Source organism: Asterias amurensis, chromosome 21 (genome assembly GCF_032118995.1).
Source record: "Asterias amurensis chromosome 21, ASM3211899v1".
Lineage (NCBI taxonomy): Eukaryota > Metazoa > Echinodermata > Asteroidea > Forcipulatida > Asteriidae > Asterias > Asterias amurensis.
The window spans coordinates 12,068,660-12,086,134 of NC_092668.1; the positions used below are offsets into that span (position 1 = coordinate 12,068,660).

Below are 17,475 nucleotides of genomic sequence, written 5' to 3' on the forward strand. Positions count from 1 at the left end.
CACTATTGGTTATTGTCAAAGACTAGTCTTCACAGTTGGCGTATCTCAATATATGCATAAAATAACAAACCTGTGAAAATTTGAAAATCGGTCAGCGAAGTTGCAAGATAATAATGAAATGTGGAGTTGTGTGCTTTCAGATGCTTGATTTCGAGACCTCAAACTCTAAATCTGAGGTCTCAAAATCAAATTCGTGGAAAATTACTTCTTTCAACTCCACTTCAGAGGGAGCCGTTTCTCACAATGTTTTATACTATCAACCTCTCCCCATTACTCGTTACCAAGTAAGGTTTTATACTAATAATTATTTTGAGTAATTACCAATAGTGTCCACTGCCTTTAAGTAACAAGAATATTATGCCTGAGGAACTTAGAGACTCTAAATAATTTTCAATGGGATACAAAAAACTTGTTATGTTTTCATTAATTACCACGTTACCACGAGTCGAAAAACCCAAAACTCTGGCATCGTGTTGCCCCGCATTCAACATCATGAATGCATCTCTCTCGTTTACACAAAGCGAATACTAACAACGAGAGTAAAAATGCTGATTATTGAAAAAGATGAAAATGCAAAAAGGTTATAAGATGATAAAGTCCATTGGCCTGTTTAAACGCACGCCACTTTGTCACACAAAATGCACGGCTACTAAACCCACACCAAAATCTACGAGTAAACAGTCAGTAAAACTAAAGTGCGACTTGAAAGTTTGCAAGAATTCCGCTGAATTAAGTCAAACGCTAAATTCAAATCGATGAATATCAAGGGTAATTTTGGTAATTTTTTTTCTTCTTAATAGTTTCAAATTTACAAAGTTGCAGGTCACTTTCAAAGTTGATCCTGAGTAATTGCTATGACACCGAAGCTGCGAAAGCTCACAACAACGTCAGTATGACAATGTTACAGTGACAACATATTGTTCCTGTGACATCTTTGTAACAACATATTTCTGTGACATCTTTGTGACAAAAGTTCGCCGCAAGTTAGCGTGTGTATAAACAGGACTGTAAACGATGTTGATCGGTTAAAGAAGAGAAAAAAGACATTAGAGAAAAACCTCCCGCCATTTTTATTTTGTTCGTGCAAAGATGCAGATTAACTGTGAGTTATTTTATAGAGAGCATTCATTAGTTTCCAAGCTCTAACCTTGGGATTGGGTCTTGTGGCTCAGACCGGATGGAGACACAAAAGTGTCAAGTCAAAGCAGGATCAAGAAATGCAGGAGATAGAGATGAGAGCGACATGAACAAAGTAACAAAGGAATGGAAACAACGAAAAATAAAATAAAAAGAAAGCAAAAAATAAAATCCCAGAAGTAGGAATTTGTCAACCAGAGAAATAAATGTAGTTCTTACTGGACCATTCTCTCATTGGGTACGATGGGTGACGAGGGTGGGTGGTTTTTTTTTTGAAAAGAAAGAAGGAAAAAATAAAATAAAAATACATCATTTATTCAAATATATATATTTGGATGAAAGCTGTGTTTGTCTTCTCCGTCGACGCCTTTAATCTGCCTTAATCAAAAGTGAGGGGGGAAAAAACGCATCAGAAAACTGGAAATCATTTTTAGTTGATCTCATAAATGGAAATGGTCACAAAAAGCAAAACAAATAAAAAATCTAAAAAAAATCTACAATTATTTCGGCAAGTTCTATGCTTTCAAAAAGGTAACGTCACCTTTTGATATGTCGATACATTTCATTTCTAAATCAGTCGATGATACGTAGCTACAACCTACTTTCTGTCTTTAAATTAATCAAGAATACTTATTGTCTAACATTTAAAAGCATTAACAGTTGCAGATCAGACAGGAGTCAAAATATCCGCAACTTCTAAATCAATGTTGTGTTATCACTTTGTTTAGGTGGATAGACTCCGCACCTGACGTCTTCTTAACACCAATTCACAGTTTAAAAAATTAAGTACTAATCTATCATCTTAGTCAACTAAACCAAACTTACATTGGTTACGTATTACCAACTATAAAATGTCGCCAGAGAGCTGATTTTGGTTTCACTTTTCAAATCCAATACTTTGACTTTAAAACTAGTAAAAAATAGAGTGAAACTTTTTCTAGGACAACTTTAGGGCCACACGTCCCCCTTGCTCAGTTTGAAACAAAATCTCAAGAAAGTTTGTTGAGCCTTGAAATTTTTCTGTTAAGAAATTGAAATTAAAATCTATAAATTGTTTAACAACAACAGCGACCACAGTATTCAAGTTGAGTTGATGAGTAAATGGCTTAGACATTGAATCTGACAATCTGCAGGGGGAGGGGGGTTGCAAACTACAATCACGATGATGTCAGAGGTCACTTCAAGGCACGCACATAGCAGTAACTGTTTCATGCGGTAGCACCTAGTGTACATCTCTTTTTGAGTAAAGTTGGATCTGAGAAGAACCTTTGGTAACACCTCAGTAACGGTTTTATTTGGTGAGGTTTTGCGGTGCACCTCATGTAAATATCTTTTTGAGTAGTGTTGGATCTGAGAAGAACCTGTGGTAACACCTCAGTAACGGTTTTATTTGGTGAGGTTTTGCGGTGCACCTCATGTAAATATCTTTTTGAGTAGTGTTGGATCTGAGAAGAACCTGTGGTAACACCTCAGTAACTGTTTCATTTGGTGAGGTTTTGCAGTGCACCTCATGTAAATATCTTTTGAGTAGTGTTGGATCTGAGAAGAACCAATGGTTGACAACTCCGTAACTGTTCCATAAACTCACTGTACAGGCAAGTTTTAATGTTCCCTTTTTAGGCAGGAGTTCACTTATAGACCCCCTTACTGCTTGTCTATTTCAGGGGTGGCCCTCAGTTGGCAGTCAGTCAATACCAACTTGTCCCAATTGTGAGCAGTGTTAGCCTGCGCCTCAGGCACTGTCAATCTATCCCAATTGGGATAAACCTATACCCTGATGGAACCCACTTTTTCCAAATGAGGGTATGGTTACAATAAGGGTATACGCTGTACATGAGTGCAGTGATGGGTTTTCCTCACTTAACATCAAACAAACTATACCAATTAGAGTACTTTTTTTTACCCTGATGGAACCCACTATCCAAATGAGGTATCAATGGTTAGCAATCTGGGTATATTTGAGTGCAGTGATGGGTTTTTCTTCGTTCACTGTCAAACAAACTATCCCAACTTGGGTATACTAATACCCTGATGGAACCCATTTTTCCAAATGAGGATATCAATGGTCAGCAATCTGGGTATATTTGAGTGCAGTGATGGGTTTTTCTTCGTTCACTGTCAAACAAACTATCCTAACTTGGGTATACTAATACCCTGATGGAACCCATTTTTCCAAATGAGGGTATAAATGGTTACCAACTTTGGGTATATTTGGGTTGCAGCGATGGGTTCTGCGGTTGCAGCCACTACCGCCACTCTAACATTACCAAACGAAAATGGATAAAACTTTCTCTAATATTGTGCAATACTTGAACTGACCTTTGACCTACATGTACCTAGGTTCCATGGTGCAAGGAAATGAGATGCAAATTTGTCGGTAATTTTCAGTGACGGACCCGTACTTACGAGAAATAGCATTTTTCACTGACGTGGAAGACATTTCTAAGTTTGTCGAGGGAAGAACACACTTTTTAATCAAAAGCAAATTTTAAGGTGAGTATATTTACCGTAAAAGTCAAAAACTACTAAAAAATAAAATACATAAATTAGTGTCTATTAAACTATGACTACCCTGCTACTAAAACAAACATAATAAATTGTTTTGTCATCTTGATCTTCATAAATACATATTTTCCATGCATTTGAAAAGTTGACGTCACATCTTCAAAGGTTTAAAAACTGTTAAAAACTGTTTAAAAACTCTTTAAGATGAAAAACACATCTTCAAGTGAGTGAATAAAGACGCCCCTGTCCATTCTGGGGTTTTGTCCTTGCTCTTTCCTTTCTGTTTGAACTCATCACAACTTTTGAAATAATCTAGACAGAAAATAAACCCAATGAGGCTATTTGAGACATTCGATCCACAAAATAAGAAACTTGGTAGATACTTACTAGAGAAGTTCCTAGTCGCTAGCATTGTCGTCAAGATGGCTCCCTGTAACAAAATCAGACAGAAATCATTATTAACTTTGCATTTCATCTTTTTCATTTCATTTATTCTGGTTATGAGCCAAGGATTGGATTTCAAAAAGAGTTAAAGTCAGTGGACACTATTGGTAATGACTCAAAATAGTTAATATCATAAAACCTTACTTGTTAACGAGTAATGGAGAGCTGTTAATAGTACAAAACATTGTGAGAAACGGCTCCCCCTGAAGTGACATAGTTTTTGGAGAAAGAAGTAATTTTCCATGAGATTGATTTCGAGACCTCAAGTTTAGAATTTGAGGCCTCAAAATCAAGCATTTAAAAGCACACTACTTCGTGTGACAAGGGTGTTATTTTCTTTCATAGTTATCGCGCAACTCCCACCACCAATCAAGCTCAAATTTTCACAGGTATGTTGTTTTATGCATATGTTGAGATATACCTAGTGAGAAGACCGGTTTTTGACAATTACCAATAGTGTCCACTGCCTTTAAAGCTAGTCTTATCTCAACTTAGGACGAGTTACTCATCCTAACTTGGGACTAGCCATACATTTTTAATAGCTCCTAGGACTGCATGTAGTCCTTAGTTAGGACTAGTCCCAACTCTTTGTTAAATCGACCCAAAGACTCTCAGAAAAGCAAAATTTAATAACTGAACTAGCCAAGAACCTCATGGAGAGAAAGGAAGTTTCAGTTTTAGATGTGGGAGGGAAAAACCCAAAGAATGGGAAACTTTTGAGATGCTGCGGACATAACTGTCCCTTTTTGCAGGACACACTCAGTATTGTGCATACACTGTACATGCTGATCTGAGCACGCGCACTACTGGCAAGAACAGTGAAAAAGGACCTTCCAAAAGTCTCCCACTACTCCAGGGAAAACCCTCATTGTTAGGTAGAGACTGAAACCCCAATCCACAGGCCCTAGTAGAGTTGCTGGCAAAGTGCCCCTTGTGGCAGTTGCTTTGGGTCGATAGCAAACTTCATTTAAAGGCAGTGGACACTATTGGTAATTACTCAAAATAACTATTAGCATAAAATCTTACTTGGTAGCGAGTAATGGGGAGAGGTTGATGGTATAAAACATTGTGAGAAACTGCTCCCTCTGAAGTGGAGTAGTTTTCGAGAAAAAGTTATTTTCCACGAATTTGATTTCGAGACCTCAAGTTTAGAACTTGAGGTCTCGAAATCAAGCATCTAAAAACACACAACTTCGTGTGACAAGGGTGTTTTTTCTTCCATAGTTATCTCGCAACTCCGACGGCCGATTGAGCTCAAATTTTCAAAGGTTTGTTATTTTATGCATATGTTGAGATACACCAACTGAGAAGACTGGTCTTTGGCAATTACCAATAGTGTACACTGTCTTTAAAGGAACGTTACAAAATTGGTAAGAAACAAAATCGTGAAGATCACATATTTACATCAATCTTACACGAACTAACGATGATAGTAGAAAACATCCCTTGAAATATTTCTGTCTGAAATGTCATATTTGATGAGAAATAACTTATCCAGTTTCGCGCTTGGAGTTTATCGCTCAGTGAGCGTTTTATTCTTCTTCTATTTTTTAGGCAAGCTCTGTAGCGTCTTAAAAGAAAGTACTTTGGAAATCACTTAAATTTGAGTATTTTGAAACACCATTTGGAACAGCCAAGCACCCATCTCCAACAACAAAACAAAAAATATCTGTGAGACGTATTGTTGGAAATAACCGAACAGCAAACCCAGACCTCATGTATTGTTTCATCGTATCTGACTCCAGGATGCATTATTCATTAATCAATCAATTTCTCTTTTAACGGAACGATGATCGGTGGAATAACATTAGAATGATTCTATTGATCTGAAATTGATTTTCAGATGATGAAGCATCTGTGTGTCTGACTGTGGTAAAGGAATCCTATCGCGACGGTGGTTCGACAGTTTATAATGACGACTCTGCTTGGTGGAACTCTGATGGACATTTTTACTGGCACATTTCCTCGTGTCTATAGGATCCAGTGGTGTAACGTAGAGCGGGGGCAAAGCGATCGTGACTTGCGTTTGACATTTCTAGTGAGGACCGTGTGTGATACAACTCTGATGAACATATTAACTCTCCCCACCACCCCCCCCCCCCCCTATCATTCAAAGCCACATTGGATGATATTGAATGGTCAGACAGTAAGAGGGTTGACTGCAAACTGTGCAGACGCATTTACACATGATAACATTTTGTAGGCTGAACTAGTTTATCTACCATTCAAAACACAGTGGATGATATTGAATGGTCAGACAGTAGAAGGTTTGACTGTGTACTGTGTAGAGATCATCATCTACACTCCAAAACCCAGTGGATGATATTGGACAGACAGTAGGAGGGTTAAGAAACAAACGCCTTCTTACCTTAAGCTTACGTCTGGCATTAAACTTCTTCAGGCAATCTACCGTCTCCTGCCTGTGCATCCCTGATGCAACATGTTCAGAATTCTGCAGGGACCAAAAACAAAATGTTAGAAATCCAGAAACTCCTCAACAACTACATATCGAACCCATCCTAAAGCCCGGTTCATACTTCCTGCGAATGCAAATGCGAAGCGAGTTTGACATGAATTTGACGTCACAACCCTCCTTTCCCAACGATATTCGCAAGTGAGTTGAGCAAAGTTTAACTGCTGCGAATTATTCGTTGTGAATTTGTGACGTCAACATTCGTATTGCATTCACATTCGCAGGAAGTATGAACCGGGCTTTAGTTAGGATGGGTACATGTAACTCGTCCTAACTAGAGACAAAATTAATCCCAGAGTTTGTGAAATCGGCTGCTGGACTGCCTGCCGACCCAATTTGTAAACAGGGCAAAAGAATAAGGCACTTATCAGCACTTTAATTTTACTTACACTAATCCAGGCATGTTTGAGAGCTTCACCAGCTGTTATCCGCTTAGCAGGGTTGACTGTTAGCATGCTATCAATAAGCTGCTTAGCTTCAGTAGTGACTGTGTCCCATTCTGGGGATGGATACTGTGAGGGAAAAATTCAGATTGTGGTTTAGTTTATAAGTTGCCTCAGTGCCCGCCCCCCCCCCTTCCAAAGATCAGCAGGGGGGGGGGGGGATTCAAACCCACGACCCTAGTTCCTTTATCACCCCCCTAGCACCGTATCAAAGCGCTCAGTATTATTTCCTGCTAGGTACGTGGAACATATTGAAGAATGAGACCTATTCCATTATATTGTAGCACCATTGTTTTTTTTTTTTTAATTGTTTTTTTTTTTAAATGCAAGTGGCCAGACACACAAGGCCTGAAGGCCACTTCAAGGTGTGGGCTACAAATATTTTTGTCCAGAGGCCGTTGCCACCTACTCCTAGGGCTGAAACAGGGTTACCCCTTTTACAGTCCATACGGATGTAGGCTTGGGTATCATCAGGTCGAAGCAAGTAATGTAATGGTTTGCACTATGCTGACGATCAGACCAGGAACATTGGGGCAAGCCCCTTCTCTTTACGATAAGTGCACTGGGTTCTTTTATATTACTCAACACACAAAGGCTACAGCTTTACGTCCCATCCGAAAGACACATCAATAATGGTTTGGTGTCTTGCTAAAGGACACAAGTGTCACGACCAGGACATCGAACCCACACTCTGCGGATCAGAAACACCAGAGAGCTTGAGTCTGGTGCTCTTATCCTCTGGGCCACGACGCACCAATGCACACCCTGTGCATGTAATACAAATTTCAAATTGTTTAAAATATGATCAAGAGAACCTACGTATGGCTCCCGGACTTACATCATAGGATCCTGCCTTGATTTGTGAGTACAGCCTGTGTTGGTCTTCATCCCAGAAGGGAGGGTACCCGACTAGTAGGATGTAGAGAATCACTCCTGCAAAGATGGCGCAGAAAAGGAGAAAAATAGGGAAGAAAGAGGAAGAAAAAATTAACATATAAGACATTTGTCAGGATTTGGTTTGTTTTGGAAAACAATCATCACAGAGCTGCTTAAAATGTGATTTTTAGAAACAGTCTGTCAGAAACATTACTCAGATTGTGTATTCCAATATCGGAATGATCTTCCTGCCTCAACATAACCGCTCCTGATTTTCAGCCATATATCAAAAACACTACCATGTTTTGAATGACCTCTTCACAGGTAAGTTTTATTGAATAATGTAGATCAACATTTATAGCATTAAAACAATCGAACGGTTCAAAAAACAAAAGGTATTCCCTTTAAATGATATTAATTTCTTGGAAATGATCTCCTCTATCATGAAACCCTTTCACAAGTCAAAGTTTCCTCGGAACTTCGTTTTATAGAAACCTATCCCTGTGTGACCTAAATCAGACGAGGAAAAAAAAAGTTTCCTTTTGTTAAACTCTAACTTGTGACACCCACAAGACGGTATTACCTTGTTTCTAACTCAGAGGGAAGACGAAAACGAAACAAGGAAATACAACTTATCTTAAAAATACATGATATCCTGTTTATATTGCATTATAAAAGTATTTGATATTTGCATGGTGTAAGGAATAAGAACAAACTATTAAAGATGCTATGTCAGATTTTTGGCCGATTTGACCCAAAAATTTTGATTTAAAATTCAACAGGTATTTTGATGGGGGACGAGAACGTTACAAGCTTTCAATTGAGCCATTGCTTGAAAAAGTCCACCAATTATGATAGACAGTGAAAAAAAGTGCTCAAAATTAATTTTTGACAATATATCACGTGACCAATTCTTATGTGTTTTATAAGAAACGTTTTAAATTTTTGTCATGGTTTCTGACCATTAAAAGTAAAAGTTAAACTTTTTTTCGTTAAAGCGGGTAATACTCTTTGAAATACCATTCACTCATAAAAAATCTATTTTTTAATGTTTGGGGCCAAAAACCTGACATAGCGTCTTTAATAATAGTAAAGTTGCGGGTACATGTACTAAATATCTTTTGAGGAAGTGTTGGTTCTGATAAGAGCCGGTTTGATCTCAACGTTTCAAACAGTATACTCTACGTAAATCCCAAAACAATTTCAGCTAATTGGGTAGGCACAATCAAAAAATTTCATGATCGTAAAAAATTGTTATAGGTCTGTCTCTAATAAATTGCTTAAGGGTTGTATTTTTCTTCTAAGCGATGAGAAGGGGTCCCTGGCTAAGTGTATTGTATCAAAAATCCACTCATTGTGTCCGATGGATGGAAATCTCTGCGGATATGTTGTGTAGGACCGTCCACCATTAGACAAAACAAAATCTCATCAGTCCGTGAGACCAGAGAGATCTACCCACAATATCCTTTTATCCGAAAACCAATTAGGTTTCCTTATATCCGTGGACGAAGGGACAAGGGCTTTTTCTCTCTGTTCGGAGAGACTTGTCCATACAAGTAATAAGACCAAATAAAAATACTTGTTTAGAGGGCTATCGTCCTGCCCTTTTAAAAAAAAAAACTTTTGGCCAGCCCAGACATTTCTTTTAAGACAACTAGCTCAGGGGTTATTTAAAAAGAAAATGTTTTTTGTCAAAGGAAGTCAATTATTATTATTTATTTATTTATTTATTTTTATTTTATTTTATTTTTTTTTTTTTGGGGGGGGGGGGGTTAAAAAAAGGAGGTGGCCTCTAAAATGGAAGCAGGTGGGGATGCTAAACATGTTTTTTTTTATCTACTTGCCCTTATGCGTACTTACCACATGCCCATATATCTACTGCTCGTCCATACGGGTCTTTCTTTAAAACCTCCGGGGACAAGTATCCAGGCGTTCCTGCGAAACCTGTTAGAAGAAAAGAGAAAAAAAAAATATATCAAGACGTCACTGGCTGGACGAGTCTCGGAATAGATCACGTCTTAGTAGCATGGAATAATTTTCTGAGCTGTCTGAGCTGGACAACCTCTGTAGTTTTTATGTCTCCGCATTACGCTAATGGCTATCCAAGTAAATCTGTTTTAAATCATCTTGAAATCATATCTCCAGGTGTTTATATTGCAAAACAAATAACATAAATTGCTTCCCTGCACCCACTTGTACAAACCCGACCAAAAGTGCTCTGGCCACAAAACATCAAACATACATGTACCCTCCCCTGTTCCCCCGCTAAATGTTAATAATCCCAGCTGGAGCACAGACCGCGCAATGAGAGCCAACATTGAACGAGGGCCAAACGAGATATGGCTGGGATCTTAAATGAATAACAGGGAATAATATTTGAGATGATTTTTGACAAAATGTCTAGTCTAGCAAAACTCGAAGGACCTTTGAGTCATTATAACCTAGTTTGAATCCTGTCCTTAAAAGTCCTAGAAATCCTTTAGTCCTCATTATTTTCTTGAACTTTCCAACCAAATAAATGAGGTCCTCAGAGACCTGAGTTGGTCTTTCATTCACGTCTTTCCACTAATTATAAAATAGCAGCAGGTTAAAAACACTCCCGAGAAAGTTTATAGAGGGATTTCAGTCGAGCCAAACCCTTACACAGCGAGCAATTTCCCTTGTTTAGCAAAGCAAAATGCTCTCAAATGCCTTTCTGCACAACTCTGCCGCGCACACCAAGATACGCGCACACATGTCGGACCTTATTTGTCGGACCTTCGTTGCGTTGTGATTGGCCAATACGCAATGGGGCGGAGCGTAATGGATCGGTCTATTGCTACTCAAAAATATTTTCAGTCTAATTGCTGGACGAAATGTTTCCATGTCACAGCCATTAAAACACACCACGTCCTCCAGCTGACAACGTACACAATATATATAATATTCATTTGACAATTACTGCATTTGAGTTCCACGGCCCGGAATTCCACAGGTGGCTCGACTTTTACATCATTTTACATCTATTATTTGCCAATTAGTAACCATGTATGACAAGGGATAAATAATAAGGTCACTATTTAATTGTCCGTTTTTTCTCAACATTTTTTCTTTAAATAGGGTTAACATAACATAATTGGAGACAGTTATCTGGTTGTGAAACATGATTTGAAAGGAAATGCATACATCTGGCGGTACTTGCAGGTACTATCAACAAAACAGACTACAAACCAAAATAAACAGAGGAAGAAAGAAGGAACGATAAGGAACAAAAACAAAAAGTAATAATCCAGAATGTAACCTAAGGTTTCCTTAAAGGCAGTGGACACTATTGGTAATTGTCAAAGACTAGCCTTCACAGTTGGTGTATCTCAACAATATGCATAAAATAACAAACCTGTGAAAATTTGAGCTCAATCGGTCACCTAAGTTGCGAGATAATAATGAAAGAAAGATAACCCTTGTCACACGAAGTTGTGTGCGTTTAGATGGTTGATTTCGAGACCCTCACATTCTAAATCTGAGGTCTCGAAATCAAATTCGTGGAAATTTACTTCTTTCTCAAAAACTATGGCACTTCAGAGGGAACCGTTTCTCACAATGTTTTATACCATCAATCTCTCCCCATTACTCGTCACCAAGAAAGGTTTCATGCCAATATTTTTTTGAGTAATTACCAATAGTGTCCACTGCCTTTAAAGACTCTGGACACTATTGTTTATTGACAAAGACCAATCTTCTCACTTGGTGTATCTCATCATACATGCATAAAAATAAAAAACCTGTGAAAATTTCAGCTCAGATGATTGTTGAAGTTACGAGATAATATTATGGAAGAAAAAACACCCTTGTCACACGAGGTTGTGTGCTTTCAGATGCTCGATTTCGAGACCTCAAATTCTAAATCTGAGGTCTCAAAATCAAATTCGTGGAAAATTACTTCTTTCTCCATCACTACGTCACTTCAGAGGGAGCCATTTCTCACAATGTTTTATACTACCAACCTCGTTACCAAGTGAGGTTTTATGATGATAATTTTTTTGTGAGTAATTACCAATAGTGTCCAGTGCTTTTAAAGGGAAGAAATAATACGTACATTTGGTGATCACTCTTAAAATGAAATACTTTTGGTTTAGAGGCCTACAGCATGTACAGCAGGCTACCATTAGTGGAGAAACATTTCACTTTGAAGTAATGTGGTTATGTAAACAAAAATTGTATGCCCCAACATTTAAAACTGAGAAGCGTTTTCAGATTGTGTATATTAGGGATTGTTTTTCCATGTCTTCGCGACCACCACTTGGAACAAAAGTTTCATAGGTTAGTTTGCATCATCAGACATCAAACTTCCTGTTTTTGCAATTCGCCATTTCTCTCTTAGTATCGTTCTATAAGTAGTTGGTTTTACCAGTAGTTTGTGTAGCTTTGTACATTGAAGAAACTTGAATAAATTTCCCCCTCCAGGGGAAAAAAAAAAAATAAAAAATTGCATCATCAGTACATCAGTAAAACAGGCCTGGATTAAAACATATGAACGGTTCCTAATACCAAAGGTACACTTTGCCTCGATGAAAAGTCGCATAAGCCAAAAAACTAAGTGGTTTCTTATCAATAGTCACATAGAAACAGGAACAAAGACTGAACAAAAAACTCTGACTGTCCCGAATCCTTCAAACTTATCTAGAGGATTTGGGATAGTGCGTCGATTCTAAGCATCAAGGAAGTCATACATCAACTCAAATTGATATGATTCTGGAGGATTGTGGAAGTATGCATCCTACAAACACGTACGTACATCATCTCAAATTGATTGATTTTGGAAAATTGAGCTGAGGCAAGAGGGGTCCTACATGTATCTCCTTTGTTTCAGTTGATTTTGGAGGATTGGGCAGTAGGAATCCTACATCAACTCATACCAGTTGGTTCTGACAATTTGATAGTTGTCTGTAATGTTGTCTGTAATGTACATCATCTTAAATTGATGTATTTTGGAGAATTGAGGCGGTAGGGATCCTACATAAACTCTTCAGGGCCCAATTTCATGGCTCTGCTTACCGCCGAATTCTGCGCTTACGATCGCGATTCCCCGCTTACGTGCAAGCGCCGAATTTCTGCACTAGACTTGTAAGCGTAGAATGCCTAGTAACGTAAAGTACGCATGCGCAGAAACCCAAATTCGCCACTAATCTGAAATACGCTTGCCGTAAGCACAGAATTCCCTGCTTCCGTAAGCGCTGATTCTGTGCTTACTGTAAGCAGAGCCATGAAATTGGGCCCAGTTCATTCTGGGGGATTGGGCAGTAGGGATCCTACATGTACCTCAACTCATACCAGTTGATTCTGACGATTTAAGGCAGTGTGTCTGTGATTAACATCGAGTGGGTGAGAGTAAAAGCGACAAACAAACACTCAAACACAATGACAGAAGGATAGACCAGACAATCATGAGTCAGGCTGACCGGGTACTTACCAAACCAGGCTGGTTGGTCTCCCACTAATTCTATAGCGAGGCCAAAGTCGGCTAGTTTCACTGCAGCACCTTTTAGTTTGCTCGCTAACAGTAGGTTTTCAGGCTGCAAAGAACAAAACATTTAATCAGAAGTATGTACATGTATACCAATAAGTAAATAGTACTGGTTTTTTGCTCGCTAACAGTAGGTTTTCAGGCTGCAAAGAACAAAACATTTAATCAGATCAACAAGTAAATAGTACTGGTTTTGCTCGCTAACAGTAGGTTTTCAGGCTGCAAAGAACAAAACATTTAATCAGATCAACAAGTAAATAGTACTGGTTTTGCTAGCTAACAGTAGGTTTTCAGGCTGCAAAGAACAAAACATTTAATCAGATCAACAAGTAAAAAGTACTGGTTTTGCTAGCTAACAGTAGGTTTTCAGGCTGCAAAGAACAAAACATTTAATCAGGTCAACAAGTAAATAGTACTGGTGTTGCTCGCTAACAGTCATGACAGTAGGTTTTCAGGCTGCAAAGAACAAAACATTTAATCAGATCAACAAGTAAAAAGCACTGATGTTGCTCGCTAACAGTAGGTTTTCCGGCTGCAAAGAACAAAACATTCAATCAGTACATGTATGTCAACGACTAAATAGTACTTGTTTTGCTTGCTAACAGTAGGTTTTCAGGCTGCAAAGAACAAAACATTTAATCAGAAGTATGTACATGTATACCAACAAGTAAATAGTACTGGTTTTTTGCTCGCTACAGTAGGTTTTCCGGCTGCAAAGAACAAAACATTTAATCAGATCAACAAGTAAATAGTACTGGTTTTGCTCGCTAACAGTAGGTTTTCAGGCTGCAAAGAACAAAACATTTAATCAGATCAACAAGTAAATAGTACTGGTTTTGCTAGCTAACAGTAGGTTTTGAGGCTGCAAAGAACAATACATTTAATCAGATCAACAAGTAAATAGTACTGGTTTTGCTCGCTAACAGTAGGTTTTCAGGCTGCAAAGAACAAAACATTTAATCAGATCAACAAGTAAATAGTACTGGTGTTGCTCGCTAACAGTCATGACAGTAGGTTTTCAGGCTGCAAAGAACAAAACATTTAATCAGGTCAACAAGTAAATAGTACTGGTTTTGCTAGCTAACAGTAGGTATTCAGGCTGCAAAAACAAAACATTTAATCAGATCAACAAGTAAATAGTACTGGTGTTGCTCGCTAACAGTCATGACAGTAGGTTTTCAGGCTGCAAAGAACAAAACATTTAATCAGATCAACAAGTAAATAGTACTGGTGTTGCTCGCTAACAGTCATGACAGTAGGTTTTCAGGCTGCAAAGAACAAAACATTTAATCAGATCAACAAGTAAATAGTACTGGTTTTGCTAGCTAACAGTAGGTTTTGAGGCTGCAAAGAACAATACATTTAATCAAATCAACAAGTAAATAGTACTGGTTTTGCTAGCTAACAGTAGGTTTTGAGGCTGCAAAGAACAATACATTTAATCAGATCAACAAGTAAATAGTACTGGTTTGCTAGCTAACAGTAGGTTTTGAGGCTGCAAAGAACAAAACATTTAATCAGCAGTACATGTATAAATCAACAAGTAAATAGTACTGGTTTTACAAAAATCAGAGCTCCATTAATAATAGTAGATTGGAAAAGTCAGGATATGGGCTGGTTTATAGTCGGTCGCGCGATGGTCGTGCAATGGAAATCTTGTGCGCGATCCTAAGACTGAGGCCTAAAAACTGTGTCTTTTTATGATTGCGCGTCAAGATTTCCATCGCGCGACCATTGCGCGACCGACTATAAACCGGCCTTAACAATCTTTGCAAGATACAAACCATGACACATGTGCAAGAACTATAACCAGTAGAAAGGATAGTCTCTCTTTTTGTGGTAATGAAAATGCACCAGAGACCTTTGGTAATTGTCAAAAACCAGTGTTCTCACTTGGTGTACAGCCCAACATACAAAATGTATGCATCAAATAACAAATAGTGAACATTTTGACTCAATTAGTCATTGAAGTTGCATATTGAAAGAAAAAACAAACTTGTGTGTTTTCAGATGCCTAAAAATAAAATTTCTTCAGAGGGAGTCGTCTCTCACAATGTTTTATACACAGCTCTTCATTGCTCGTTATCAAGTAAGTTTTTATGCTGAAACTTATTTTGAGTGACGACCAATAGTGTCCAGTGCCTTTTAAAATTTGATTCCAGAATGGTATGCAAAGATTTTCCCCCCAATTTGCATAAAGTATGAACCAAGCTTTAATCATTCTCCACAAGTCAACTGTTTCAGGAAAATGTTGATGCCAAAACTTCTTTCTTTCTCGGGAAGAGAATCTAAACACAAAAGTCAAACCCGCCTCTATAACCCTACTCCGAACTTCTTAACCAAACTATGTTTTCTTAACCAAACTATGTTTTCTTAACCAAACCATGTTTTCTTAACCAAACTATGTTTTCTTAACCAAACTACATTCCTAAAAAAAACAGCTTTACACCTCATAAATATTCCAGCTTCACGTCGCAAATATTGTCCAAAAGGCAAACAAATCCACTTCACAAGCATAGTCCCCTAACCACTTAGCCAAGGCAATGCAAACGTGTCTGTATGATGGAGGGTCTAATGTGACACTCTGGAAAGCCCCACAAAAAAAAATGTATAAGATGCAAAATCTTAAAAATTAAAAGGCATTGATGTAAAGTGCTCTCACTTCATCACTGAGTCTCCCAATCTTTCTTTCTTTTATTCTCATGGCACTTAAAGGGAATTGGTACTTTTTGTACGACACAAAACACAAACGCCCACAGAAGAAGAAAAAAAGACAGCAAGGATCAAGAAAACACCTTAAAGGAACATGTTGCCTTGGATCAGTCGAGTTGGTCTTTGAAAAGCGTTTTGTAACCGCTTGTTTTAAAATGCATATGGTTAGAAAGATGTCGTAAAAGTAGAATACAATGATCTACACAAAAATGCCTCGAAATTGCGTGGTTTTCTTTTTACCTCGTCAATAACACGGTCGGCCATTTATGGGAGTTAAAATTAATAAATGGCCGACCGTGATCATACATGTAGTTCGCGACGTAAAAAGAAAACCGTGCAATTTTGATTGATATTTGTGTGGATCATTTTATTCTACTTTTAAAACATCTTTCTAACCATGCATTTCATAACAAACGGTTTCAAACGCTTTTTACAGACCAACTCGTCCGATCCAAGGCAACGTGTTCCTTTACTTTGTATTAAACATAAATCTATCAAGGGCAAAATATTACAGGATTGTTCCCTTCTATGGCATACTGCAGTGCATTGAGGTATGTATGATTCAGTCAGAGAGTGGTACAACAGAAATTACCCCCCGGGACATAAATACGTACAATTCCCAGAAACAAAAAACTGATGACTACTCCGCGCATAATGGGGGAAGTACCGCCAAGGTGTGGCTTTGTGCACGCTGGAACCCAGCAGACAGTGTCAGATATTAAAATTGTAGAAGGTTAGTATTCATTATTCAAATCAGTCATCACAACAAAGATTATTGGCACAAATCATTCAGAAGGACGATATTTAATGTTTATGCCATAAATTTTAAAGACGCTGTAATTTGTTTGTTTTCTTCGGTACGGAGTGACACACTGCTAATAATAGAATTCTTGAAATAAGAAAGCAAATCTTATTTTAGATAAAAATGTATCACTCCTAATCATCTTTAAAGAATTTTTATTTTAAGGGAGTGACACAGGAAATAAAAAAAAATGTTTTCTTAGAAAAATATTTGTTCTGATCAATTTTTGTTTTAGCGATTAAAGGCAGTGGACACTATTGGTAATTGTCAAAGACTCAACATATGCATAAAATAAACCTGTGAAAATTTGAGCTCAATCGGTCATCGAACTTGCAAGATAATAACGAAAGAAAAAAACCCTTGTCACACGAAGTTGTGTGCGTTTAGATGGTTGATTTCGAGACCTCAAGTTCTAAATCTGAGGTCTCGAAATCAAATTCGCGGAAAATTACTTCTTTCTCGAAAACTACGTCACTTTTCTAACAATGTTTTGTACCATCAGCCTCTCCACATAACTCGTCACCAAGAAAGGTTTTATGCGAATAATTATTTTGAGTAATTACCAATAGTGTCCACTGCC

The 17,475-nt window shown here is 37.9% G+C and overlaps 1 protein-coding gene across 6 annotated transcripts in view; it reads right to left on the reverse strand.

The window, feature by feature from the left end:
* The window catches only part of LOC139953194 (calcium/calmodulin-dependent protein kinase type II subunit delta-like), a 100,375-nt gene that overhangs the window by 31,179 nt on the left and 51,721 nt on the right, over nt 1–17,475 (reverse strand). For 5 of the 6 annotated variants that reach the window (XM_071952649.1, XM_071952647.1, XM_071952652.1 and 2 more), the window contains exons 6-11: nt 13,328–13,430; nt 9,739–9,822; nt 7,841–7,935; nt 6,949–7,071; nt 6,455–6,538; nt 4,030–4,072 (exon numbers count right to left, since the gene is read on the reverse strand). In XM_071952649.1, the coding sequence (XP_071808750.1) occupies nt 4,030–4,072; nt 6,455–6,538; nt 6,949–7,071; nt 7,841–7,935; nt 9,739–9,822; nt 13,328–13,430 (532 nt within the window). Of the gene's footprint in view, nt 1–3,543; nt 3,580–4,029; nt 4,073–6,454; nt 6,539–6,948; nt 7,072–7,840; nt 7,936–9,738; nt 9,823–13,327; nt 13,431–17,475 lie in introns of all 6 variants that reach the window. The other variant, XM_071952648.1, reaches the window with a different exon arrangement.